At 37.5% G+C, this 26882-nt stretch overlaps 1 protein-coding gene across 1 annotated transcript; it reads left to right on the forward strand.

Annotated features, from left to right (window-relative positions):
- The first annotated feature begins 56 nt into the window (after nucleotides 1-56).
- On the forward strand, nucleotides 57-20194 carry DEPDC1B (DEP domain containing 1B). Its single transcript, XM_051788300.1, has 11 exons — nucleotides 57-1506; nucleotides 1949-2214; nucleotides 6856-6991; nucleotides 8928-9055; nucleotides 11169-11299; nucleotides 12347-12394; nucleotides 12842-12982; nucleotides 16003-16169; nucleotides 17582-17758; nucleotides 18417-18602; nucleotides 18916-20194. The coding sequence occupies exons 1-11, from the start codon at nucleotides 1459-1461 to the stop codon at nucleotides 19075-19077; spliced, it is 1590 nt and encodes a 529-aa protein (XP_051644260.1). The 5' UTR covers nucleotides 57-1458; the 3' UTR covers nucleotides 19078-20194.
- Nucleotides 20195-26882: the final 6688 nt, after the last annotated feature.

Here is a 26882-nt window from a genome sequence, read left to right on the forward strand (position 1 = left end):
AGCCAAATTCTTCCAGAGTTAGTTGAGATGACAAACTAATAAGCAGGAGCAGAAACTGGAGATGCTAATCATTCTGTGGGCTGTCAGTAAGTGCCACGTCAGATTCATGCTGCATAATTTCCTGCACAATGGTTTAGTTTTTTGTGAGTTATGAAGCATTTGGAGAAAGAGAATACATTGTTTCAGTGAGTTGTATGGATGTATCCTAAGAGGATGCATAAAGTGTAACTATGCCAATGACATCAGTACAAAATGTTATTAAATCCTGTCCACTTACACACAATGTGAGAATTACAAAAACTTGATGCGGACCTAAAAATTGTGCATCTTACATGCTTAAGTGTATCATACATTTGAGTTAGGTTAGAAAGAGAAGTGCATGTTACAGTCAATGTTGAGAGGGGAATTTTATTTTCCTTAAACTTGGTGGAGGTGAAACACTAGTGTTAGCAGTCACTCCTCATCTGTGGGAGTCCTAAAACTTGACAGATAGCTCATCTGTAATAGGTATCACAGGAATTTCAGTTATATGCCTGCCCCTGCAGCAGAGCTGACCTCCTGTCAGAATTTCATACCTTAAAACAAGTTTCCTATTTATTTTCCAAATCATCCTTTCTTTATAATGTTCACAAAAAGCTAATATAAAACAACTCAATGAGCTCTGTGACACCAACATCAATCCCTGTCTTCTGTATGAATAATATAAAATATAATTGTAAGTAATAATTATCCCACATACAGCCTGAATTCAAAACAAAATTATTGATCAAAAAATATGATTGGAAACAACTTTAAAACATTGAAAAATGTCGGGATTTTTTTTTTGTTTGATTTTTTGGTTTTGTTTTGTTTGATTGTTTAGTTAATGCCAAGGTTGTGTTCTCTTTATCTGGGTGGTAATTCACGGGCCAGTGTTTCAGTGACGTGGTTTGACCCAGGTTGGAAGGTACCACAGTGGGTCATCTACTCCAGCAGGGTCATCCTAGAGCACATGGGACAGGATTGCATCCAGACAACTCTTGGGTATCTCCAGTGAGGGAGACTCCACACCCTGTCTGGTCAGTCTGTTCCAGTGTGTGGTCAACCGCACAGTAATGAAGTTTTTCCCCATATTCAGGTGAAACTTCCTGTGCATCAGTTTCTGTTAATTGTCTCCTGTCCTATTGCTTAGCACCACGGAGAAGAGCCTGGCTCCATCCTCTAGGCACCCTCTCTTGAAGTACTGCTATGCCTTGCTAAGGTAAGGCTGGGTTTAAACCCGAGCCCAGCTCCGCAGGCCCGCCCTCAGGGCGGAGCCGCCGCCGCTCCCGCCCGACCTCTCGTCCCGCGCCGTCATCCCGGGGTCGCCAATCAGAGGCGGCGCAGGCGCCTCACTTGACGCCGCCGCCAGCCAATGGGCGGAGGCGACGCGGCCCGGCGAGGATTCAAACGCGGCGCGGAGCCGGCGCGGCCTCCCCGATGGAGCCGCGGCTGGTGGGGCCCGGCCCTTACCGCGCCACACGCCTGGTGAGTGCCCCGCTGCCCCCCGGCAGCTCTGCCCCCGGGACTGCTCCGCGCCCACGACTGCTCCCTCTCCAGTCTTCTGGGTGCCGGCCGCTGCTGCCAGGCTGGCTCCGTGCGGGGCGGGGGAACCCAGTGCAGGCGCTGCGGAGCGGCGCGGCAGGTCCAGCCTTTTGTCCCGCCTAGGGGAGGTTAAAAGGTCGTGTCTGTAGGGCGGCAGATATATGAGGCTCTAAATATTTCAGCTTCCTAGACCTGTGTTTGTTTTCAGGTCTGGAGAGTCTAACTCCTGGATTTATCTTTCCGTGTTCTCGCAAACGCAGATTTGAGAGAAAATTGCGTAGCTCTGCTCTCAGGGTTTCAAGTTTTTGCTTTCTGATCGCGCTTGTAGAGCCAAAATGCTCCTGGGAGCAGAGTTCCCGTAACGGATTTTGTTCTCCTCCCTTAGTGGAACGAGATAATAGAACTCTTCCGTGCCGGGATGCCCGTGCGGAAGCACCGCTGTCGTTTCAAAAGCTACGAGCGTTGCTTCAAAGCTTCGGAGGCGGTGGATATTTTGCATGAGCTACTCGGCTCTAATCAAAATTTCGGCCCAGAGGTGACTCGCGATCAAACAGTTAAGCTGCTTAAAAAGTTCCTGAAAAACCATGTTATCGAAGATATTAAAGGAAGGTGGGGCAAAGAGGACTTCCAAGATGATGGCCATTTGTATCGGTAAGTCTGTATATAGTGATGAAAAATTTTGGTTTTTTTGGAAACAAGGTGTAATAACTCTTGTTCATGTCTTACAAGTATTTTTGTAGAATGCCTCTGGAAAACTGTTGATGTGTTCCTCCCCTTCCTTTTAAAGACTTTATTTTACTTAGAAATGGGTAACTGTCAAGATTTAATGTTTGGCTTCAGTTTTCTTGTCTGTTTTTAAATATCTTTGAAGGTCACTTCTATTCAGTTACATTCTGTAAATACTAACAAAATCTTTTACAGTTTCACAAGGTAGCAAGTTCTGATTGCTGTCGGTGGACATCAGGTTTGTTGGTGTTGGAAGAGTACATATCAAGGTGATGTAGATGGAAGTGAGATTGCCATTGTTCATCCAGCTCCAGTTGTCCTCCCTCTCCCCCAGCCCCATGAGAATTTGGTTTTTGTTTCTGCTCCTTCTGAGAGAAGAGAAAGGTCTTCTGAATCTAAGTAATTAATAATGTAACCTATTTTATGGTCCTTAGTTTATAGTTTGAAATTGTCATAGAAGAGACAAAGCTTTGGTTGCTTACTGTTTAGCCTCTCAACTGGTGGCTTGTTAACAGAGGAAAAGATTTTTCTTTGTAAGAAAAACTTAGTGTTACTGGAGTGGATTCTTTGACCTCTTGTGACCTCAGTTAAGGTTTGGATGTCCAGAAGTTGTGGGTTATAAATTTGTACCATCTTGTAGTGTCTTGTTCAGTGCACAAGTAGTATAAAAATGACCATTATCTTAAGTATGGATTTGTAACTTTTAACGTGGTGAGTCTTCTTTTTAGGAAATGGGAATTATCTTCATGCAAAGTAATAGGGAAAGTAAGTTAGCAATAAGCCTATACTTCTACTTGTTATAGGTTTTACTGCATAATTAAATTTTACATATTAATTTTTTGATCATGTTTTCTTACTATCCTCTTTGGAAAAAATAAGTAATACTGAATTCCCACTTGCTATTTATGAAGTTTATTTTTCAGTTTGCTCTATTGCTCTTTTGCTCTAGTATTTGTGTAGACCGAACCTAAACTTTTTTGCTGTTTGGTCTGTATGCCTGTGCAGTTGTTCATTACTCTCATAATTTTATTTATTAATTTGGAAGACTTAAAAAATAAGAGGTTTGTATGCTGTAATTTTTTTCCTTGGTTATAAACAAACTTGGGTCAAGGCACTTTTTTCTGAAAATACTGTGATTTATGTTAGGCTTGTGGCACTTCAGTTATTTACAGTCAGATTGGATCAGATTTGTGTTAAATTTTAGAATTTGTGACTCAAGTGTGAAGAACATGTGTATCAAAGGTCTTGTTTCTGAAGATACCTTGAGAATCTCACCCAAGAAAATCCCTTGCTAAGTATCTCAAAACAATACAGGCTCTGCAGTCTGCAGCCGAATGTGACTGAAGGCTGCAAAAGGATGTTGAGGAAGTATCATGTGTGCTTGTTCTTAAATTCTTTGGCCACCTGCTTATGGCTGTTATGTAAGGGCAAAAGATTGTGACAATTTAGCTAGTCATTGGCCAGCTCAGGCTGGGAAACAGGCATGGAAGACAAGAAGAGCTGCAGAGGATTTTAGGTCTTTGACCTTAATAAGGTTAAATATAAAGGGGTGGTATCGAGTGGGTTTTTTACCTGTTAGAACCAAGTCAGAAAAGGAGTTAGGTTCTGCTGCAGCACATGGTGCTGGGTATGTTGTTGGTTTGGTACATTCCTAGCCCAGTCCTGATATGCCTTTTCTAAATGAGAGCACTACCTGCACAGATTTTTTTTGCTGGTGTCTCCTTTCTTTCTGGACATGGACTCTTGTCAAAAGATTTAATATGGGTTTTGGTAACTGCTGGTATTACAGTATGTCTCTTTGGTTTGGGTTTGCCATGTTCATGAGGCTGTGGGATTTTTTGTTCGTTTGTTTCACGTTAGCATCCTGACACATTCAAATTATTTTCTTCTTTCATTCATTTGTATTTTCAGGCAGGACTTGCCTGAGCTGCAGGCTGTGGAAATTGGTTGGGTGAAATATTTCTGTCCTTTTAATTTTCTGTGTGCTCTGCCGAATGACCTGCTATTGAATAAGAGAGCTCTTTTGTTATGTATTTTGTTTTGATATTCTTTCTTCACTTCCCATTGAAAAGATAACTGACTAATTGAACTTTTTAACTAAAACTGCCTTTCATGCATCTTGAACTGGAGCCAGCTTTTCTCTGACTGGGCTTAGTGCATAAATAAGCTATGTATTTTACACGTGGCTTTAAATATCAAAACGTGGGTTTTTCCCTATTTGTGGAACTAAACATTGATTTTCAAGCCCATTTTACTCATGCATTTCATGTCCTGGTGGCTCCCTCTGGTGGACTTTCCTAATGTTATATTGAAAATAGTATCTTTTTATCTTCACTGTGTTGATGCAAGTAGTGGTATGAGTCCATTCCACTGACAGTGCTTACTCTGGAAATATTGACATACTATATACCTTTTCTGTAAATTTATCTGTTAATATGCTGTGGTACTCTGTGGTGCACAGTTGTCATTTATTACCTTCACATATAAGTGTGGCTGCCTGCTCTTCTTCACGGAGTATGCAAAAGAGATGTTGTCAAATCTTGATTTGCTTGAGGGTATTTGGCAAGTATTAAATATGAAGGTGAGATCTAATGTGACTTCTAAAAATAGAACACACAGACACATAGTTTTTTCTGACCAACTGGCTCAGTTTAGTCTACAATAGTGAGTGAGAAGTTACAGTTTTGGAAGCTGTCAGGCTTTACATTTTTTTTTGAATTGCAGCAATTCTATTAAAAGCAAAAGAGTTACTACTCTTGCATTGATAGCAAACTTTTGGAATGCAGCTCTAATAATTGTTATACCATTGGGACCCATATTGGTTGACCTTGTTCTTTATCCTCTGTTCTGGACACAAAGAGGTATCTCTATTTCCTCTTTGTACAGAGTCCTAAAACTAGTGTTGCTGGCTATAAACCATTTTGATCTCGATGTGTCAGGCTTGGAATGCTTCTCAGCTCCTAGATTTGAGTAATGTTAATCTTTTCATCATAAAATCAGGGAGTTTTCATTGTTCATCCAAAAACTTGTCTTCGTCTAGATCTTGCTGTAATGCTGTGTGAAAAAGGGGAATGTACACCTCCTTTTCCTGCTTGTAAGAACTCATTCTTTCACTGGTTGTTTGTGAATCAGGGCAACAAATGGCACAAAGCTTAAAATTGTGAAGAAATAGAGATGAAACAGGGAACTGCTGAAAATAGTATACGGCAAAGGAAAAAGGCTGCAGATGGTTAACATCAAACTCTAAGAAATAGTATCTGAGAAATGGTTGAGAACAGTCAACAGCTGAACATCTGCCATCTAATCTGGTTTACTTTCAAAAGGCAGAGTAAATCTTGCAGGATTAATATGAGATGCTCGCCACTCCTCAGGGTTTGTCTGATGGAAATGATATCTCTGTGTTGCATATACTCTGTTGAAGAGCACCGTGGAAGATGCCAAATGGTCTCAGTATTCATGGTAAAAACCCTTGTGTGTTTAACCCATGCAGAGTAACACTACTGGACTAACAACACTGCAATACAAAACTATGTAAAAAACTTATTAAACTTAATTAAAACTTACTGGAACTGCATGAGAGCATGGAGAAACCTGAGGATTTTTTGAGTGTATCTTTCTAGTAGGATACATATGCATGCTATCTAGCAGAGTACACGCTCTTGTTGCAAAATCACAGACATAACTGTCTTTTACATTCAGATTAAAAGAGTGAGTGAGGCTTAACTAGTTTCTTGAAGCATCAGGAATCTCAGCATCTAAGACCTAGGAGTGAAAGTAAACAAGATCAGGTCTGGGCCAGTCTGAAGACGCGTTGCCACCCAACTGATTTGTCTTTGTGGTGTGCTGTCATTAATTCCTTTGTGCATGGCTTAGCAGTAATTTGATTGTGATCAAGCTGGATAGTTTGTTTTCCTTGTTTTCTACAAGGGCTGGTTTAGGGCTTATTTCTGCTAATTTCTTCAAGGCACTTCTTGAAATGCCTTAAAAAGTGAATTAGTTATCTGCACAACAGATGGAAAAAGACTCCAGAGAACTACAGGTTATAGTCTTCGCATAGGAAACATGTAAATACAAAAGAACATGGTAATGTTGATAAAATTTTGTGTGGACACTTGCATGCACTTTAATTAAATACAAATATTGGTCACGTGTCTTAGATATGTAGCTTTACTTTAGGATATGCGTGCTAACAACACACTTGACATGGGGGAAATCCTACCTGCAACTTTTTCAGCAGAATCCATATCTTCTAGTGATGACCTGGGTCAGCTGTCTGTGTACAGGCAGCTGGTGCTATATGAAATGCGCTGGAATATCAGACATTTACCCAAGGCTCAGCTATGTCATGGGAGGTTCAAAGGACCCGAACTGTTCAAGAGCAGCAGCTGGAGGCCAAATAAGACACCTCACTGTGTTTTACATAGCACTTAATACTAGTCTCCAGGGAACACTGAATGTCCAAGGCATTTGTTGTATTTCTGCATGTGATGGCCTGCTACAGTTTTACATTAGTAAATATGGATTAGGTTGGTGTTCAGAGGCTTTAAAAATATTCTCTAATTGTAGATTTCCTCCTTCCTCACCACTGAAGTCATATCCAAAGAAACCTTCATGTGGAAAGGAAATAATTAAATTTCCAGACTGGAATGAACCGAAGGCTGGCACTTCTCAAGAACACATCCCAGGGAAATCCGTCACAATGGTAAAACACCCAGTTTTCACTTCCTCAGACATAAGCATATTTGGAAAGCAAAACCAAACTAATGACCTCTTTGTTGTGGCACAAAATACTTGATTATAAAATGAAATGCCAAATACTTTTATTTTAAAAATTTTATCAACTCCTGGACATGGTAAAAGCCTAGGCTTTTGTAGTTATGTATATTCTAAGTCCTTCCTCCAGCGTATGTGTGTGTTCTCATATTTTGTGAACTCTTGAAACTTCTTTGATAATTTTTGCCTTTTTATTACTGCATTTCAGTGCAGGACACTGGTCTTGGATTTCTTGGTGATCCATAGACTGTTTGGAAAAGTATCTCCTACCATTTTGCTGGACATCTAAAGTTTCTGAATGAATGGTTATTCCATATTTGCAATCCAATTAACTGTGTGCAAATCAAGTACACTTTTTATGTACAGCAAGTTTCTGAAGAGGAAAAACATGGTCCTAAGAACTTCAATACTAGGTAGAAGATTAGGATAGAAGAAAAGAGAGTGCCAAAGACTAGTCAAGAGAATAGAGTATTTTAATTACTGAGCAAGTTTCTGCTGAAGTTTTAACATGCTACAGCTTCTAGCTGTCTGCTCTAAATTTCCATCCAAGCATCCTGGCCTGATAAGAGTTAGGAAAAGACTGCCTCTATGCATCTGACTCAGATGCAACAGCATGCAGTCTGGCATAGCTCAAAATCTCTTTCACTGGCAGTTTGGATTAATACAATGAACTGCAAGTTGAAGTAACTGAGGCAAAGGTATAAGCTCCTTTCTGCTAGCTCGTTTATAATAAGGTGTATCTTCCACTGGAATGCTGAAGAAAACAGATACCTGTAAATGGTGGCATCTTGAGTTGCTCCAGTATCAATCTGAGCACTTACTGGCTGTATGTGGATTGATGAGCATGATTCTGTGTTGTGAAATACTGATGTAGAAGACCAGACTCTTAATTTCAGAGAGTGCTATGGAAGACCAGACTCTTAATTTCAGAGGGTGCTATTTGTTTCAAACTAGCTCTAGTCTAGTGTCATGAAATGACAGACGATTAGCACTTGGAGTAATTAAGTGCATTCCTGGAGTGTATTTTGTGGTTTGGTTGTGATCACAAGTAATACTTTTAATGCGCTTTAGCACTGCTCTGTGATACAAATCAAAGAACTGGGAATGACTAAGAGTTTTGTGTTGAAAAGTATGTTGCTGGTATGAACTGTATTGTATGTCCGTCCACTGACACCTTAATGACAATCTTCAAGTGTCAAGCTTGGATTGAAGGTTGGGTAAAGGATAGTAGTTTTCTGCATTCTCAGCTTTACTTTATTCTGTTGTAATGATGGACTGATGAGTGTCTTCAGATGTAGCTATTTGCTTTTAGTTTCTTCATATATAAAACCTGCTAATGAACTTGATGTTTAGTTATGATCAGTATATGCTGAAAAAGGATGAATTGTTTCTAATTCCTTGGTATTTCATCTAATAATTCTCCAATAACTTTTCCATAAGCAGATGTGTAATCTTAAAATGGTAGATGAACTGATTTTAATAATGGAGACGACCTGAACACAGGATTAAAGGCCATTGACTACTCAACTTTAATGGTTACTCTGATACACATAATTTTTCAGCTTTGGACATGTTCATCATGGCTGGGCTTCGCGAACGAAGATTTGGGAAGGGCTCTACCCACATTTGTTGCAAGCGTGTTGGTGGCTGAAAAGGCCAATACAAGATAGGCATGTCCGGTTGCATTTGGACAAGTTAAGGAATTGAGAAAAGATGTGTGTGTGATTGAGAAAAATGTTTCACACCTTCATCCTGAAGACTTTACTGGAATTTAGGAATGCTTGAAATGCTGTACCACAATTGTAATATACTGTTTAATACTTGAAAAGGCACCAGTTAATGAGGAGAGTTTTTTCTGATTTCAGAACTCCGAGATGTGGTACAAGCGACACAGTATAGCTATAGGGGAAGTACCGGCATGCAAACTTGTGTTCCGCAGAGAGCTAACACAAACAAATATAGAAGAGATATGGAAATCCATGACTTTGTCACAGTGAGTATACTTGTGAGTCAAGTTATGCTAACACTGTGTAGTAGGTAATAGTCTTGCCTGTCTTCTCTGATAATGCTTGTAATTTCACCCACTCACTTTTCATCGCTGCCTTCAAAGCTATAGTGTCTAGATTATACTACTCTCTACTACTCTCAATTTGTTATTTGGCTAACAAATTCAGCAAAAAAATTTTATTGTGCTTGGTACCTTTTGACTTTTTCATGTCGTGTTATGCTAGTCCTTTTGTTGTGTGGGCTTTGTCTTATTTGATCACTTTTTTCTCTCAGTCTTCTTTTTTTTCTCTTGTTTCTATGAAATAGAAGCACTTATGTAGGAATGCAACACTATGAAAACTTTCAATGTCAAGTACAATACTTTGTATGAGATAAATGGAGTATCTACTTGAGTGCTGAAGGCTTTGTGAGTCAGATATTCTTTAGTATATTAAAAAGGAATATCCCATGCAAAGTTGAAGTCATTGTTTAAGACAATTTATGCAGGGGTAAAAAAATAATACACATTAGCTAATATTACAGCACAGTTGAGGCCTTGCTAAACTTTAATGTAAACCTAGCACATTATGTGCATGTAATGAACTCGATGCTGAGGCAAGCAGCTTTGGTGACAGCACGATTGGCAGCGTGTGCTTTACTGCATGTGCACTGCCAGGTTTCCTCAAAGATGGAGATTGCAGGGGAGTGGAGGGACCCTCTGGTCTCTGCCTGCAGCTCACATGGTATTGCCTGATGGGACCTGGGCAACAAGGCCAGGGACAATGGTGACCAAGCCCCTCCTTCACACAGAGACCCCTATGGAGCATAGCAAACAGGATTGGCACAGTAGTTTGTGTGAAAGGGTCCTGAAACCCTGCCAGCTTGACCAGGGAGCAATGGTATTAGCCCAGCAAAAAGCTATGGCCTTTCTGAGTCTGATGATGGACCCCTGAAACCACCAGAGCTCTGTGTTGCAAGATCATGACTGGGGGAAATGGGAGAATCGCAGTTCACCCTGAACTTATTTGAAACTTGCTTCTCCAGCTGGATGCACTTAAATCCGTGGAGGCCAATGGGATTCATCCCAGAGTACTGAAAGAGCTGGATGATATCATTGTAGATCTCTCTCCATTATTTTCAACTGACCTGGGAGCCCAGAGAGGTCCCAATTGATTGGAAGCTGGCAAATATTTTCCCGAGTTTTAAGAAGGCTAAGAGTGAAGATCCTGGTAGTTACAATCCTATCAGTCTCCCTTCAGTGCTTGGTAAAATGATGGAAAAGGTTATTTTGGGATTTAATGAAAAATACTTGAGAGACAACGCAGTCATTGATCAAAACCATCATGGTTTCAACAGGGAAAAGTCCTGCTTGATCAATTCAATTTCCTTTTATGACAAGGTCCCCCTTGACCAAGGGACAAAGAGAAAACAACAGATGTGCTGGTTTTGGATTTCGGCAAAGCTTTTGATACTATCTCTTGCAGTATCCTTCTAGGTAAACTGTCAACATGCATAGAGAATGTCCAGAAGACAGCAACTAAGATGGTGAAAGGTCTTGAGGGCAAAATTTAGGAGGAGAGGCTGAGGTCATTTGGTTTGTTCAACTTTGAGAAGGTTGGGGAGTGACCTCATTGTAGTATACAAATTCAAGGGAGGCAGAGATGCAGATGATCTTTGGTGACCAGCAGTAGGAAACAAAGAGATGGAATCAGGCTGTGTCAGGGAACTTCAGACTCCACATTAGGAAATGGTTCTTCACTGAGAGGGTGATTGGGCACTGGAACCAGGCTCCCCTGGAAAGTTTACATGGCACCAAGCCTGACAAAGTTCAAGTGTTTGGGCAATGCTCTCAGGCACATGGTGTGATTTTGGGGGCTGTGGTACGCAAACTGGGAGTTGGAGTCCTTGTGGGTTCCTTCTTGCTTGGGATATTCTGTGAGTCTAGGTAGTCCTGTGAGGAACAGGAGTTGCACTCGATCCTTATGGCTGTCATCCGACTGGAGATACTCTCTATGAAATGGAGGCCTCCTTTTTTTCAGAATTGTATCTATCCAAATACTTTATGTTTGCTTTTTCCAGATTAGATGATGTGTGAACTATGTGTTTATGTGTTTTTACAGATTGCAAAAGGTCTTGGGTTTGGATTCTCTGGATGAAGTGTTAGACGTAAAACTTGTGAATTCAAAACATATAGTTCAAAATGCATACAATGTCAATAAGCAAGGCATTGTCACTTTAGAAGACAAATCAAGTGAGTATTTTAGAAGTTTTCATTTAAATTTTTTATATTGTAGTTTACTAGTATAAAGTATTAGTTCTGATTTATACTAGCCTGTAGCATCTTTATACTTGTATGATCACATCTGTACTAGTGTTTTTACAAAGTAGAAGGCTGTTGTTCTCCTCTGACATCCCATTTGTAAAAGTCAGTGTTTATTTCATATTTACTCTCTTAAACATATTCCAGCTTTAGTGTTGAAAAATGAAGATGGAAGCGCAGCAAATTTTTACCATTTATAAAGATAGGGATTTTATTCACTTCAAGGTGGCTTTCTCAACCCTGCCCTTTCAACTGCCTGGAGTGTTTACATAAAGAAAAAATGTATTAAAAATTGGGAGACAGCCAAAATATACACTGAGAGATACTTAAAAAATTTTGAGTTTTCAGTCAATGTGTTGTGAAGATAGTATCATGTTTAGAACTCCTTTCCACATCAGGGAGAAAATAAAGCATCTTTGCTGCTCTGACGTATCACACTGTTATTGCCATCATGATTTTCACAAGTTTTGTAGAGGAATTAAGTATGATATTGAAACCTGGTTTGATTTTGAATGAAACATCTTTCAGAATGTGTATGTGGGCATTTTAAAGACAGTTGGAGCACTTCAAAGTATTAACTTCAGCCTTGTAGAAATGACAGAACTGAATATATAAGTGCTTTTCATCATCTTCAGTGCAAAGTAAACACTTCACTGTGTTGCACTGGTGAAGGTATAGCTTGAATTAGTTTGTCTGATTTTTTTAGGGTAGGTTAAGGATTTGTGATGTGATCCATTTTGCTGATTGAGTTGCAAGAGCAGAATGCATACGTGGTTGACAGGGAATACTGAAGATACTGAATTATAGATGTAATTCAAGTTAGATCCTACATTAAGGTATAGCCTGACTCTGGAGTCAGTTCATTTACTACACAGGAGGAACTTGTAACAGTGTTTTCAGCTGTGCTTTTATCTTACAGTTAGATATTTTTCTAATTTTTTTCCCTCCTTTTAATTTGTCTGTTTCTTCCCCATGCAGAAGAACTACCTCACTGGATATTATCTGCAATGAAATGTCTAGCAAATTGTAAGTAATTCAGGAGGGGGAAAAATACCCCACAAACAGCCCACCCCCGTAAAAATCAATTGAATTGACTGTGCCTTTACCACTTTATCAAATCCTATTTATATTCACCTTCACTATTTTTTATGAAAATTGCCTAAACAAAGTTGGAAAAGACTTGCCAGCAGGTATTCTCCTTCAAGTGCAGCTTATTTCAATGAAGTATATAATGGCTTAACTATTCTGTTCATGTTTTTCCTCTACTATGTGTCTTCACTAGACCTGTTGGGAATAGATCAATTCAGTAGATCAATAAAATTTCACTTATTTTGAAGAATGAGTCTTTTCTTTTTTTTTTTCCTCTAATGGTGTATTTGCATGAACTGAATTAGAAAATACTGATCTGGTTGGTGGCTTAAAATCAATGTTCTATCTCTCTTTCTTTCCTCCCCTTTTTTTTTTCCTTCGTAGGGCCCAGCTGCTCAGATTTGAAGCAGCCTACATATGTAGGCTTTGAAAGAGATGTTTTCAAAACTATAGTCGACTACTTTGACCAGATGAAAGAACCTCTTCTCACATTTCATTTTTTTGATGTTTTTGTTAGTGTGTTAGGTAAGTAGTTTGGGATGTAATGAAAAAATTATTCTTTAGAATTAATTTCCTGGAGTTAATTTACTATACTTAAATAGTATTACAACTGAATTCTTTAGGATTTGTCCTTTCCATTCTACATAGAACACAGTTTAATATTTAAATTTATTTTATATCACAAGGTAATATTTGTATCCTTTTGATCACAATAGTTCAAAAGGCTTCCATTCCTTGTCTTAATTTTTAAATGCCTCTGTTCATTACTCAACATCTAACAGATGGATTTTAACAGATTTTTCTTTTTTTACAAATGCTTAAATGTCTTAAAAATTCTCATAAGCTTTTAGAAATTGCTTGACTGAAGTCTAGATTAGAAAGGATTAGGGCTATAAGCACTGTTTTTAACCCTGGAAATATGACATTTGAAGGAAATTGAAATCCTTTGTTGCTTAAATTTAGAAATTACAATAACTAATCCACTGCTTCTTTGAAGCAGTGGTTTCGTTATTAACTATAACTTTTCAGTTGTTCACACTATATTAAATTCACCTATTCTCATCCTATAGATGGCCTATTGAAAGACAGTAAAAGTGAAAATATTTGATTACATTTTATGGGTGCATTTCAGAAAAAAAAACTGAGTTGAAAAGTAAGCATGCTTTGTATCATGTCAGTTTTTTGAACTTCTTTTCCTGCGAACAACATTGCTTTTAGTAAACTGTTGTGATGAAAAACGAATTCAGAATAACACTTCTCTTTCTGGAGAAGTTATACTTTCTTAGTTCACAATCTTTCTTCATTCTGAGTATAGTTCCATTTCTGTCTTCTTTTTCTTAGACAACAAATATTCTTGATAATATTTTTAAAAATTATTCCTCTCCTTTCATACTCTATTTCTGTTTGCTTTGCCATTGTTTTTTATATCTTTCAGGTTTTAGGAGTTTTATTTCCCATAATTTCTCAGATGGAAAATTGAGAGAACGATTTCATACCAATGTCCATATGGAAATCAATGAAAACCGTGCACTGTTTCAAAAAGTCAAAAATTAGTTTTGTGATCTCTTTCACAAAAAAATGAGATGATAATATGGAATCATATCTTCTAAACATATGCACTAGTATGCTTGTTAAATTTTCTTTGAAATTAGAGAAAGCGTTGCTTTGAAAATTAACTACAGTGCTTTACCAGTCTGCTTTGAACACTGTCTCTAAGTGCTGCCCTACTAACTACTGCACATTTTTTTTTAATAACAGTTCCACTTTTACACAGTGTGGAATTGACCAAAATGGTCGATGAGGGGATAGCAGTGGTGAATACTGTTTATGTTGAGAGTAGTAAAGCTTTCAACACTGTCCTTCATCATATCCTTATAGGCAACCTCAGGAAGTACAGGCTGAAAAGGTGGGTAGTGAGGTAAACTCAGAAATCAGTGGAGTTGCTGGGCTTAGAGGGTTGTGATCAGTGGCACAAAATTCAGCTGACTGTCTCTTAGTGGTGAGTACCCCAGGGCTGATAATGGGCCAGTAATGGTTAACACTTCATTTATGACCTGGATGATGGGACATTCTGTCCTAAACAAGGACAGAGTGCCCTAACCAAGCTTGCAAATATTGCAAAATGGGGAAAAGTGGCTAAATGCAGCAGAGGGTTGTACTGCCGTGCAGAGGGACCTTGACTTACTAGAGAAATAGGTAAACAGGGATTTCATAAAGTTAAAAAAAAGGGAATTGCCAAGCCTTCTTCTGGGGAAGAAAAAGTCCATGCACCAGTGAATGCTGGGTATGGGGGGGCCTGATTTGAAAGAAGCTTTGCTGAGAAGTCCTTGGAAGTCCTGGTGGGCACTAGTCAGCAAGTCCAGTAAACACAGCAAAAATTATTAAGTCTTGGAACATGTGCCATATAGGAAAAGGCTGAAAGCAGGGACTGTTTAGCCTGAAAAGCAGAAGACTCAGAGAGAATCTTATTAATGTGTATAAAAGATTGATATGGGAGGAGAAAAGAAGGAGCCAGATCAGTGATACCCAATGCCGGGGCAAGAGACAATGGGCAGGAACAGAAGTACAGGAAACCTCATTTATATAAAGGAAAATAGCATTTTAATTGGGAGGTTGTCAAACAGTGGAAGTGGTTGACTAGAGAGACTGTGGAATCTCCATCTTTGAAGGTATTCAAAACCTGGCAGGACATAGTCCTGGGCATCTTGCTGTAGATGAACCTGCTTTGAACATGGGAAGAGGTCTATATATTCTCCAGAGATCTCTTCCAACCTCCATAATCCTATGGGAAAAAGAAGTCTCTATTTGTTTTCTTCCTTTTTTAATAGAATTTACTGTTAGATGTCAGTCATGCAGGTATTTTGCTTCCTGACTTTTGTTAGTGCTGTTTAGGAAAATTTGTAATAGATGCTTCCTTTGCACAGCCTTATAAACCCAAAATGGTGGTGGTCAGACCTCTTTATAGATGAGATCTAAACTATTATCAGATTCTACTGTGCATGTCCAGTCTTCAAATATCTCTACCATGCTCACGGGATTGTTTTCTCAAGAGTCTGTAAGCAGAGTTAGGCACCAATTTAACCCCTACAGGTGTGAGGAACATGTTGGTATTGTCATAGCTGTCACTGATGTATAAGCACATGTTTATGTTTCTCTGATTGTTGCCACAGGCTTAACATTTTATTGTGGTTGCTACACCTGTGCATACCATCTCAGTTATGTTTAGAGCCGAGGGAATTAAAGTGCAAAGGATGAATCAAAACATTGTAGTTTTTCATGTATCCTAATATCTAGAATTGTTTGTTATGGTTATTAATATTTTCCAGTGCATCAGAAGGAAATCTAAATACTTAAACAAGCCACCCAGATCTAGTAGTCCAACTCTAGGAATATCTTCCTAGTCTCTTTGGGAACCGAAGTTCTAAGGCAGTCTTGAATGAGTAAGAAAGGAATTTGGGGAGTTTAATATAGAAATGTTGTGTTAAATGTTATGGAAATACTTAAGTGAGAAATGTTGCCCTGCCTCCTGATCTTGTATAAACCAGGACTGCTGCAAAAACACAGCAAAGCTGTAGAAGCTCTTCAGATATCTTGTCTCCTGCTGCCACCAGAAAATCGAAAAAGACTACAGCTGTTGGTGAGAATGATGGCAAGAATTAGCCTCAACAAAGATTTGCCACCTCTTTCTGAATCAGTGAGGACCAGAACTTTGGTATGTATAAATGTGAGGCAAAAGGTCGAGGACAAGGCTTTTGGAGTAGCACGGATTGAAGATTCTTACTGGAGAGTGTATACATAATACAGTTTGCTTGTTGGAAGAGTGGTTTGTCTATCTATTCTAGCTATGTTGAAAGCTAATCTGAATTTGAATAAACTGGAATTTCATGGTAATTTGTGAGCACACAAAGAACTTGCTTAGAATTTTAGAGGTTTCCTTATCTTTCAAAGTTAAATCCCCACTGATTTCTCTATTCAGTAGAAAAACCCAAACAAACAACCCCAAACAAATAAACAAAAAACTAGCAGAGGAGGTCTCTGGTCTTCTTTATCATTGCAGTGTGAATGAAAAAGACTTCCTGTTTCAGTCAAGGTTAGAAATACATAGCTGCATATTTTGATTTACCTGTTTTCAGCTATTTAAAAAAATCCTACCAGTTCATTTCAATAGTAATTTTTTTTTCCACCACAAAAGTCTCGGAAAAGAATTTTAATCAGATTTTGACAAAGCTCTATTTTTTGCTAATGCTTTTTCTTAACAATTCCAACTGGCTAAGAACATGTATTTATTTTGGTTAATTTTAAAGTCTTTGAAAATTAAGTGCAATGCAAAACTAAGCTGTAGAGCCATTCTATAAAAATTCTATAGTAATGTACATAAATCTAAATTTGTTCCACAGCAATTAAGATTTTAATTTACTATGAATAACACTTGATTAAAATAATTATTTTTTTGACTGCTAAGGTTATAATTTAATTAACTGTAAATGGTCTTTTATTTAAGTAGTTATGTTATAATCTAAATGTTATTTTTAGAAGTGAATCCTTACAGTCCAAGTATTTTGTACTAGGTTTTAATTCCACTGTGTAGTCTATGGTACATGACAGAAATCCTTTTTACCTTCTGTGCTTTTAACGTTAGAAATGACCAGTGCACAGACATAATGCTTGAGCACAAGACTACACGAAGTGAACTGGACCTGAAATTTGGTTTGATGATTTCAAAATAGTGGTATTCAGTTTTCCATCTCATACTTAACTTCTATGAAAGTTCTGTGTTATATTAAAAAAATCTCTAAATACTTATTCTCTGTTTAACTGTAAATAGCCATATGAAGTGGCTATTTTACCAAGTCTTGAGAACAAAATAGAATTCATCCATTCTAAGTCTAAAGTCAGGATTGGATTATCTATATGAGGCAGGAGTAATCTTCAATCCACCACTAACATAATGTCACCGTACATAACAAGTTGGTTTTTTTATTATACTAGTATGTTGGAAGTACAGTAAGTATTGTGATGTTAAAATATTTATTCTACAAGGTCACTTTTTAAATGCAGCCTGATTCCCTACTCCTCAGTCCCAAACAGAAATATACATGATAATGATGTTGCTTTTTTTCTCAGATGGTTCAGGCGTTTTCCCGTTGTATCCTCTGCTCAAATGATGAAATAGATTTGGATGAACTGCTTGCTGCCAAACTAGTATCTTTTCTCATGGATAATTATCAAGAGATCTTAAGTGTTCCTTCTGCTTTAAAATCTTCTATAGAGGATCATGTTATACGTCTCCAGAGAGTCCAAGTAAGTATCTAGTGAAAAAGCCTCTCTTGTCTCTGTGTTTCTAGGTCAAATTTATCCTTTGTTCTCCGAAGTTCAACAGTTCTTAAAACACTTTGTTCTGTCTCTGTTAGCTTCTGAAGAGTTAACTAATTCTGACTACTGATATTCAACCTTAACTATGTGTTCATATGCAACTAAGCAAATCTTGAATGGTTTAGAGACAAGAACTTTAAAATACGTTTTCCTGTTAATCAGCACTTCTTTTCCATGGAATGGGTAAACTACGTAATAATGAGGAAAACTGTGAATTATAAAGTGCTTCCATTAATGCTGTAACCTTTTTTTTTCAGAGCCATCCTTACTTGATCATTTTTTTATAACTCTGTTTCCTGATACCATATTTTGTTTTTTCAAAACTGGCTTTTAGTTCCTCTATCTTTATTTTCTAGTGAAAAAGTAAGTTTAAACTTATTTCAAGAGTTGAACAGGCTTCCTTTGTGTCATGTTTTTTGACTTACTGGAACTCACTTGATTAGTACAAGAGATAGAAAGTACAGTTTAGGGTCTGTATGCCATATCTTCTCTACTTGATGTTTCTGGGTGGTCAATTAATTAAGCCAGTTTTTGTAAATTGTTTGCAGAAAACATAGCGCTCTTTTTTTTTTTACTATTTCTTCAGATTAAATGTGCTAGAGCTGATACTGATGCAACATTTCCTCCTCCACCATTTTGTCACCAAATCAGTACAGATGAATTTGAATACCAAAGGGCAACTGGCTCTCAAGAACCACTGGCAGCTTTGCTGGATGAAATTGTAATGAATAAAGAAATACCTGTGAAAGATAAAAAGAAGAAGCTCAAGCAAGTAAATAAAAATTGCTCTACAGTCTCTAATTTGAACTTAAAAAGTTTTACCAAGTCTTAGGCATGTATTCCTGTACAGAAATACTGAAATTTAAAATGGCGTGTATGCTTGGGGGTATCAACTTTATATCATTAGAACTGGAATACTGTGATGAATCAACCCATATTAGAAAATTAGGTGATATTTTCTATATATGGAGATGTAGAAAGCCCATTAGGGAAATAATTTTCCTACTCCAGAAATGGAGGTTGCACTGTAGTAGTTTATTTTACAAGTTGGTCAAATTCTAATTTGAATTAATGTACTTTTCTAGTTTCAGAAATCTTACCCTGAAGTGTATAGAGTACGATTTCCTACACCTGAAACTGAAGCAGTGCTATTTCCTGAAAAAACTAAACAGAAAACACCAATCCTTACATGGGCCTTAAAAAAGCCTTTTCAACCATTTCACAGAACCAGAAGCTTTCGGATGTAAATGGTTTGAAATATATCAACGAACTGAGACAGAATATTTTATCAATGGATTTTATGCAAAAGAAGCCTGAGCATCATGTAGCTACTGAAAAAACTACTGGGGATACTACTGAGATGGTAGAAAATGTTGAAAGAAGAAGAGAGTATCGAGGTGGTAGAAATATGAGACATTTTATTGGAATGGGCTGCCCAGGGAGGTGGTGGATTCACTGTCCCTGGAGGTGTTTAAGATGAGACTGGATGTGGTACTTAGTGCCATGGTCTAATAACCATGGTGGTGTTGGATCAAGGGTTGGACTTGATGATCTCGGAGGTCTTTTCCAACGTGCTTGATTCTATGATTTTATGATTATCAGTATTTTTGTAAGTTATTAGTTTTTTAAGTGTCTGTTGTTTTAAAACAAGCAAACAAACAAAAACCAGCAGTAAAAACAACGAAAAACCAAACAATAAAACCCACAACATACTCAAGGGGATTATTCTATATGGGTGATAATGTACTCTTGCTGTGGCTTGATTTGCCCATCATTTCAAGGTCTAAATGTATTTGTGTGCAATGTATTGTTGGTAACTAGTCAACGGATTTTTTTTTTACCTGAAAATGAGTCTCTTGCATAAACTAGGCCATGTTTGTGCACATATAGCTTGAAGAATTAACTTGCTGTACGTTGTCCTAGTTAGAACAACTGGGACCGATTCATCACTGGATGGGTATAGCCCAAAACTGTGTATTCTATGGCCCTCCATGCCATTTCCCAGAAACTGTTGTCGGAGGGGGGGAGGGCTGCCTGTGGGGGGATGTTCCTGTCCTCGTACCCTTTTATGGAATTCCCCACTCTGAGGGAAGGATTGACCATTCCTTTTATGGAATTCCCCGCTCTGAGGGAAGGATTGACCATTCCTGCCTGAACTGGAGAATATATAAACCTGGAGTTTCAGAACTTTTCAACCACTCATGGGATCCAGAGGAAGCTCACCGCTCTCAACCAGACTGCAACAGCTCTCCCACCAGCAGGTTTTTCCCCTCTCCCTTTACTTTGGACTCAAGGGGGAGCCCCAGGAACACCACTTGGTTCATGCCCCAGGGTGCTGGGTTATACATTTGGGTTTTGGGGGTTAAGACCAATTGTTGTTTGTATAATTGTACTTATTGTATTATTTTAATAAATTGTTATTCTGATTTATAATCTCTCTTTTGAGTTGAGTTCATTTCCCCTGCTGGTTAACTCTTAAACCAGCACATACATGCTTGAGTAAATATGGAACACTGGATTTTGGTTTGCTGTTTGTGAGAGACTGAAATATTGAAGGTTAATGACTCAAACAATTGGTCATTTGTAAAAGCAATGTGCTTTGCTGAGGCCAGGTTTGCACCCTCAACTGAGAGGATGTGAAGAGTTTTGAGTGTGTGGTGGCAAAACCTCTGATCTGCAGAAGGACAGCCCAGGGTGCAGAGCCGGTGAGCACCCACCACCAGAGGATGACCACAACAAACTGACTTCTGTTTAGCAAAAAGCTGGGTTTTGAGACAGATAAGGGAAGAGTCCTATAAAAAGCAGATCCTGTGAGGTGTGATAATGCGTTCTACAATGCCAGTTTCAACAACTGGCTCAAGTATAAAATTCTCCATCCCGGAAGAGGTACTGGGACATTCACACGTAGGCCTGAGGGTATTCATTCCTTCTGTTAAGGCATAATTGGTTTGAGAAACAGCAGTCATGCCTTAGAAGGGGTCATAAACCATCAAAGACCCCCAAACTGCCCCCAGAACTTTCCACGAGAGGACTGTGCATGATCTAGAGTGTTACAACAGACAGTATAAACTGCCCCCTCCAGGAGAGGTACCTGGATGTTGCCACCTGAACCTGAATGCTTATGAACACATTGAACTTTATGTTTCGAGGGCTTCCCCCACCCCTGATGGATCAAGTTTGCAACCATCACTTTGACCAACAGACATGGTAATTGTAATCAAGTCTTGTTGGGTGGTGGTATCTCTCCTTTCCACTATCTACTCTTATCCTTTGTTTCTCTTTCTTGTATATTTTCTTGGATGTTATTTTTATACCTTTATATTATTGTATTTCTATAGATAAACCCAAACCTGCTACACACCTCGTTTCCATTGCAATCAAATTGTTCCAAAATAAACCTGACATACATACATACGTGTGTGTGTGTGTGTAAAAACCCACCAGTCATTCTGTTTTGTTTCATGCTAATCTGCCCCAAGGGATCGGTTATGACCTCAGGGGCAGGTCATAACACTGTTGGACATCTTGGTAACCCTGATATGTCAGATTTATTTTGGAAAACTGTAAAAACTAATTCTTAATTTTCTGAATTCATATGATGCATTACAGCATGAGTCAACTCCTGTTGAAATTCCATTAACTTTCTGTAATGCCAACCCAGTCTTTCCCATATGCTTTTACTACATATTGCTGTACAAAACTGGCTGCTTGACAATGGCATATATTTTATCAAAAAAATCTAAAGCCTTGTGTTTCCTCTGGAAGTGGAATTCAAATATTGAAGTGACATTGTAGCATACATGCATTTATTGATTCAATTTGTTTTGTGTTATGGAATCTACTGTACCCATAACTTGACTGTACATCTACGTGATTCTGATGGCCCTTTTAGCTATTAAAGCATTACCATTTTCCTCTATATACTTCAAGTGGTGATTTCTTGTTATCCATTAGATATTTAAAGAACAGCATTTTATACCTTATTGAATGTCAGAGTAATCTATGCAGGAGAGAAGACAGCTGAAATCTCAACAAATTTCTATCTGACATTTTAGTAGGCAATGCAACATTGACAGCATTTGCACTTTACTAACCTCCTAACCAGTCAATAAACTTTGCAATGTATTTAGAAGTTAGTTGGTTTAATAGATTGGATTATTTCTTGGACAGTGTGATCTGGAACAGTACACATTTTCATGATGTTGTCATGGTGATTCTTAAGCTTCTTATCAGTAATCTTTGACTTAATCAAATTTAATACAAAAAAGTACACTTCTCAAATAATGAGGAAGCGTTAAAATTACTTTTAAAAATGGTCTGAGGCCAGTTCTTACCTTTTGTGCTAAATCTTCAAGGGTGACGTAATGTTTCAGAAATGCCATACTATTCTGTGTGTTTACATGGTGTCAAACTTTGACTGACTGTACTACTCATATAGAATAATTTAGTTCCATCACTAATCTGTGAAGTATAATAAGATTGGTCAGAAAGCAAGTCTTGCATAAAAGTGGAAGTCCTCCTGACCCATTGGTTCCTAGTGACACATCTGTGGCAGTTTTGCTATAACATTTCCTCAAAAGGGAAGAATGGTATTTATTTTCCTTTCTTGAGAAGGGAGCTGAGTCTTTGCTTAACATTGCTCTTCTTCCTTACACAAACAGCTTGCTCCAGCTTCTAAATTAACAATCAGTCATCTGGAAAACCCTTTGGTCTAGTCCTCTGCTGTTCCTTGAGTAATAGCTGCCATTCTTAGTTGTTAATACATAAGGATTATTTAATTGCTCGTATTTTATGGTCTGCTTAAATCACCTGATTGATTTACCAGGATCGTGGTATCAGCTGTTTGCACTCATGACTTTACAGAATGATTGTTGACTAATGTTACTTTTTGAAACTATTTTCAGATAATACTTCACTTCATATTGGAGGAACCTTAGGCAAAATCTGGATGATCGTGCCTTCATATTCCACTAAGTGGAAAAAAGTACTAAAGTGGAAAAGGTGGTATGTTATTACCACACTTTTTACTCTACTGCTGTGATATGGCAGAGCTTTTTCCACCTCTTTTCTAAGCAGATATTTTACTTTATAAGAGCATCTCTTTCTTTCACAGAGGCTGTTCTAACTCAAATAATTGTCTTTATTTCTTGATCACAATTTTTTAAGTCTATTGCCTGAGAGCTTATGATTCGAGCTTTAGGTAAGCCCATACTTCTTAGATTTTAAATCTATACACTCATATATGTAATTCTGTAGGTATTTTATTAGTTTGGAAATTCTAGTGTAATTTATAATAGCTCTAATGCATTAATATTACTATTTTCATCAATTAATTAGGCTTGAAGCAAAAGAGTGAGCAGAGAATCTTTTCAGAAAAAGAAAGCCTATATAGGTTTTTAGCTCTGTTTTCAAGTATTTGCTGCATGATATTTTCTAATAAACATCTCCTCCTGTATTTGGTGTCAGTTTTTGATTTGGTTTTTTTCCCCCCAGAATCTTAGATTATAGGATAGTTATGCATCCAGGATACTATTTATCTCCTCTATAAATCATGTTTGAGAATTGAGTGTTCCATTCTACTGACTGTAAAAGAAGTTGACCAATTCAATAATTCTAAAGATAAAAAATTATGTGATATAAGTTCTTGTTTGGGTCTTTAACTCCGATTTCATTTTACCAAGACAATTAAATTACATAGAGGAGAAAATCCAGTCTGTGTTTGAAAAGAAGAAAGCTGATACATGTTTTTGAAGCCTTTTTTTAAATGTAATTGAAAGAAGCAGGGTATTTAAGCAGTGTTGGTTAGGGACAGTAAATTTCAATTTCACTGCTTTTTTTAACTTTTGGTATTTAAAGCTGTCTGAAACACAATCTCTTGATTGTCCTGACAAAGGCAGAGTAGTACCAGAACAGTGTCAAACACGCTGTTATTCAAAAGGATAATTGAGAATGATCCAAACAGCCAATAGTAAATGAGTCTGATGGCAAAGCTGGGCAAAACTGGAAAAACTGATACAGAATTTTAGTGACCAACCCCAAAACATAGTAATAAAGCTAAAGTCTATTCAATACATTGTTTAAATTCTTTATAGAGAGCATACTCTTGAATGACAAACTTGCTTTTCTTAGTGATTGAGATTACAAGTTTATTTTATAATGTTTGTCAGTTTTTGCTGAAAATTTAAGGACAATAGGATATTTATATAGAACATTTAGGTAAACTGACAATAGACTTAGCTCTCATCTGTTTTTTATACCTTGGAAGTCCTGATGGAGCCATGGATATGGCTAAAAATTGTGGGTACAATAGGACCATTATGGCATTTCATTTAGTAGCATCTGATACAATTATTCCTGGGTAATGTCAGTGTTTAAGTGATTAAGAACTGCCTACATGTACAGACAAGGGAATCATGATGGAGATATGCTCTATGGGTTTTTGCATTAGATCAATAGATTTTCCTATCAGTTGGTTCTCTTTGAGGATGTGAAAATAAAAATCTGTTAGCATCATTAGCTAATCTCATTTGTATTTTCAGAATGTTCAGTAATAACAGAGGCATTAATATGGAACATTGCAGGTTGAAAATACATTCAATATGATCGCTTCAAAGTTATATGTCTGAGAAAAAGATAAGTAGGTCATGTAAAAATGAAAATAAAGAAGAGAGGATAGACTGTGTTCTGGAAGGCCACAGCTCTGTAAAAAGTTGCTCTTACAGTGAACAAAGCTTCCCGACATAATGCTGAGGCAAAAGGCTAATGTGGTTCTTGAAGGTCTAAATTGGAAGTTGTTATGCAAAACCAGATGACTCATCTTGTGCAACCTCTACACTCAGTACTGACTGACTGACATTGAAAAATTGCAGTTTTTGTGGCTTTTACAAAACTGTAGATTATGCAAGGTATTTGGAATTGTTTCCTTAAACAGAATTTTCATCACGTCAGTCTTTCCTGTTTATTAGGAAAAAAGGACAGGTTTTTGCTTGATTATCTTATGGAGTACATTCAGATAATGAAATACTTATATTGGTACAGGCGAAGACTTGCGAAGGCTGGAAGGTGGAGCTGGATATGCTTGGGTTTTTTTTATATTCAGGATACTGAATGATAGAATATGGAATTTTACCTTTTTGTTTGTTTGTTTGTTTGTTTGGGGTTTTTTTTGGTTTTGGTTTTGGTTTGGTTTTTTTGTTTTGTTTTGTTGGTTTTTTTTTAACCTGAGCACTTATTCATTTGAGGATCTGGCCTTGTGCATGACTAAAATTTAGGCAGGTTCAAAGTTTATATGCAGTGCTAGCTGTTTAAATTTAATCTCATAAAAAAGCAGTAGTTCTGAGTTCTATAGCTAATTTTGTGTTCAAATAATGGTGAGTAAATAAGTAGTGGAATCATTATAGTTTCTTGTTTGTTATAATGACTTGCAGCATATTCACTTCTTTGCTGTGGGAGACTGTGAAGAATAGTATGTCCTTCTTATGTTGAAATCTATGAAAAATATTCTGGGATTCTGTGAAAAGTCCCTTCCTTTTCTCGTGCGTGATACATATTTATTTTTTGTGTGTCACTTTAGATGCTTGGTAATTTATGACCCACCAGAGGTCAGTCTTGTGACATTTTTCAAAACATATGCTCAAAGAAAAGAAGTAGACCCAAAGTTCTTATTATAATAAGCCTTTGGAGTTTTGTTTTATAAAATACATTCCTGCAAATTAGAGTTGATGTGATATTCCTGTGCTGTAGCTCAATGTGTGGCTGAAATATCTCAGTGAAATTTTTCTTTATGTAATAGTATAGTTTTATAAAATTGTTAGAAACATTCTCAAATATTAGCCTCCTTGGTATTCTAAAATACCTACTAACACAGCATCTTTTTTTTCTTTGTGATGCTTAAAAAAGTGAAAGTTAAGGAGCGGAGGGAAATCAATGTTCCTACCCTACACCAGCTCAGAAGCACAAATTATTTGCTCACATTTTAAAATGCTGTTCCTATTTTGTACTCAGTGATCAGTAGTGGTTTCTTTGACACTAATAAGGTCTAATTTTAATGTCAAGTTGATGACTCAGATCATAATCTTCATCAAGAACAGAGTCTGTCCTGTCTTAAATTGGATGACTACCTGGTTTGTAACTTCAATTTCTATCAGCAATCTCAGGAGTGTCTGATGTAATTGTTCGTTCCTCTGCTGGAACATAATCTTCTCTGTACCTTGAACTAGCTCTAAAGTAGTTCTATCCAGTTAGACATTATAACCAAATATGTAATAACAGCATTGTCAAGGCTGCAGCTGAGTATCCTGCAACAGAACATGCTGAAATGGCTTGAGCATGACATTGGGAACTGGAAAAACATATTGCGTTTTGTTTAACTGGTTTTCTTTCTGAACTTTGCAAAACTGTTTTACTCCCTCATTTTTACTGCATTTTTTTGTGTACCGTGAAGTTGGTTTTCAGGTGTTAAAAACACTGTGGTGAGAGAAATATTCTGTGCTTTTGGAGTGGCTAATACAAACGTATTCTGTGCCTGTCACAGCAGCAAGGCTGCATGTGAAAATCAGTCTCATGAATAGACATTTTGCTTTTAAATGCTTGCTTTTCTTTTCTTTAAAACTCTCTTACCCTCTTTTTTCCTTTTCCTTTTTTTTTTTTTTTCTATTTGCTCTCAGGGAGGCAGGTCAGCTTGGATCAAGAGCAGCTACTATGTTTATCTTCTGCAAAAGGTGGTTACAAACCACTCAAATAATTGTCAGTTGGAGCATTATCTTACAAAAATCTTCTCCAATTAGAGAGAAAAAATAAGGATTTTGAAATGGAAACCTTTATCAATCTGTGACCAGAATGCTGTAACACATTCTTTTTGACTATGTTATTTGCTGGAGATTAGGAAAACCAGAGTATTAAGAAAAAGAACCCTATTTAATGTTAATCAGCAACAGTGATGTTGTTGTTTCTGTCCACTCCACTGAAACGAAAATAGTGTTAAATGATTTGGCAGCCTGTGCACTTAACGGTATGTGCTTATGTAATTAGGCCCTACACTAATGACTATGCA

This window comes from Manacus candei, unplaced genomic scaffold, assembly GCF_025592945.1.
Source record: "Manacus candei isolate 608988 ecotype Guabito, Panama unplaced genomic scaffold, ASM2559294v1 h1tg000024l, whole genome shotgun sequence".
Classification (NCBI taxonomy): domain Eukaryota; kingdom Metazoa; phylum Chordata; class Aves; order Passeriformes; family Pipridae; genus Manacus; species Manacus candei.

What these genes read in the sequence shown, in the direction of transcription:
- DEPDC1B (XM_051788300.1), top strand. Translation starts at nt 1,459, where the DNA reads ATGGAGCCGCGGCTGGTGGGGCCCGGCCCTTACCGCGCCACACGCCTG. An exon ending in AATGAAATGTCTAGCAAATT is followed by an intron (nt 12,395 to 12,841) that starts GTAAGTAATTCA and finishes TTTCCTTCGTAG; the next exon opens with GGCCCAGCTGCTCAGATTTG. An exon ending in CAGTGAGGACCAGAACTTTG is followed by an intron (nt 16,170 to 17,581) that starts GTATGTATAAAT and finishes TTTTTTTCTCAG; the next exon opens with ATGGTTCAGGCGTTTTCCCG.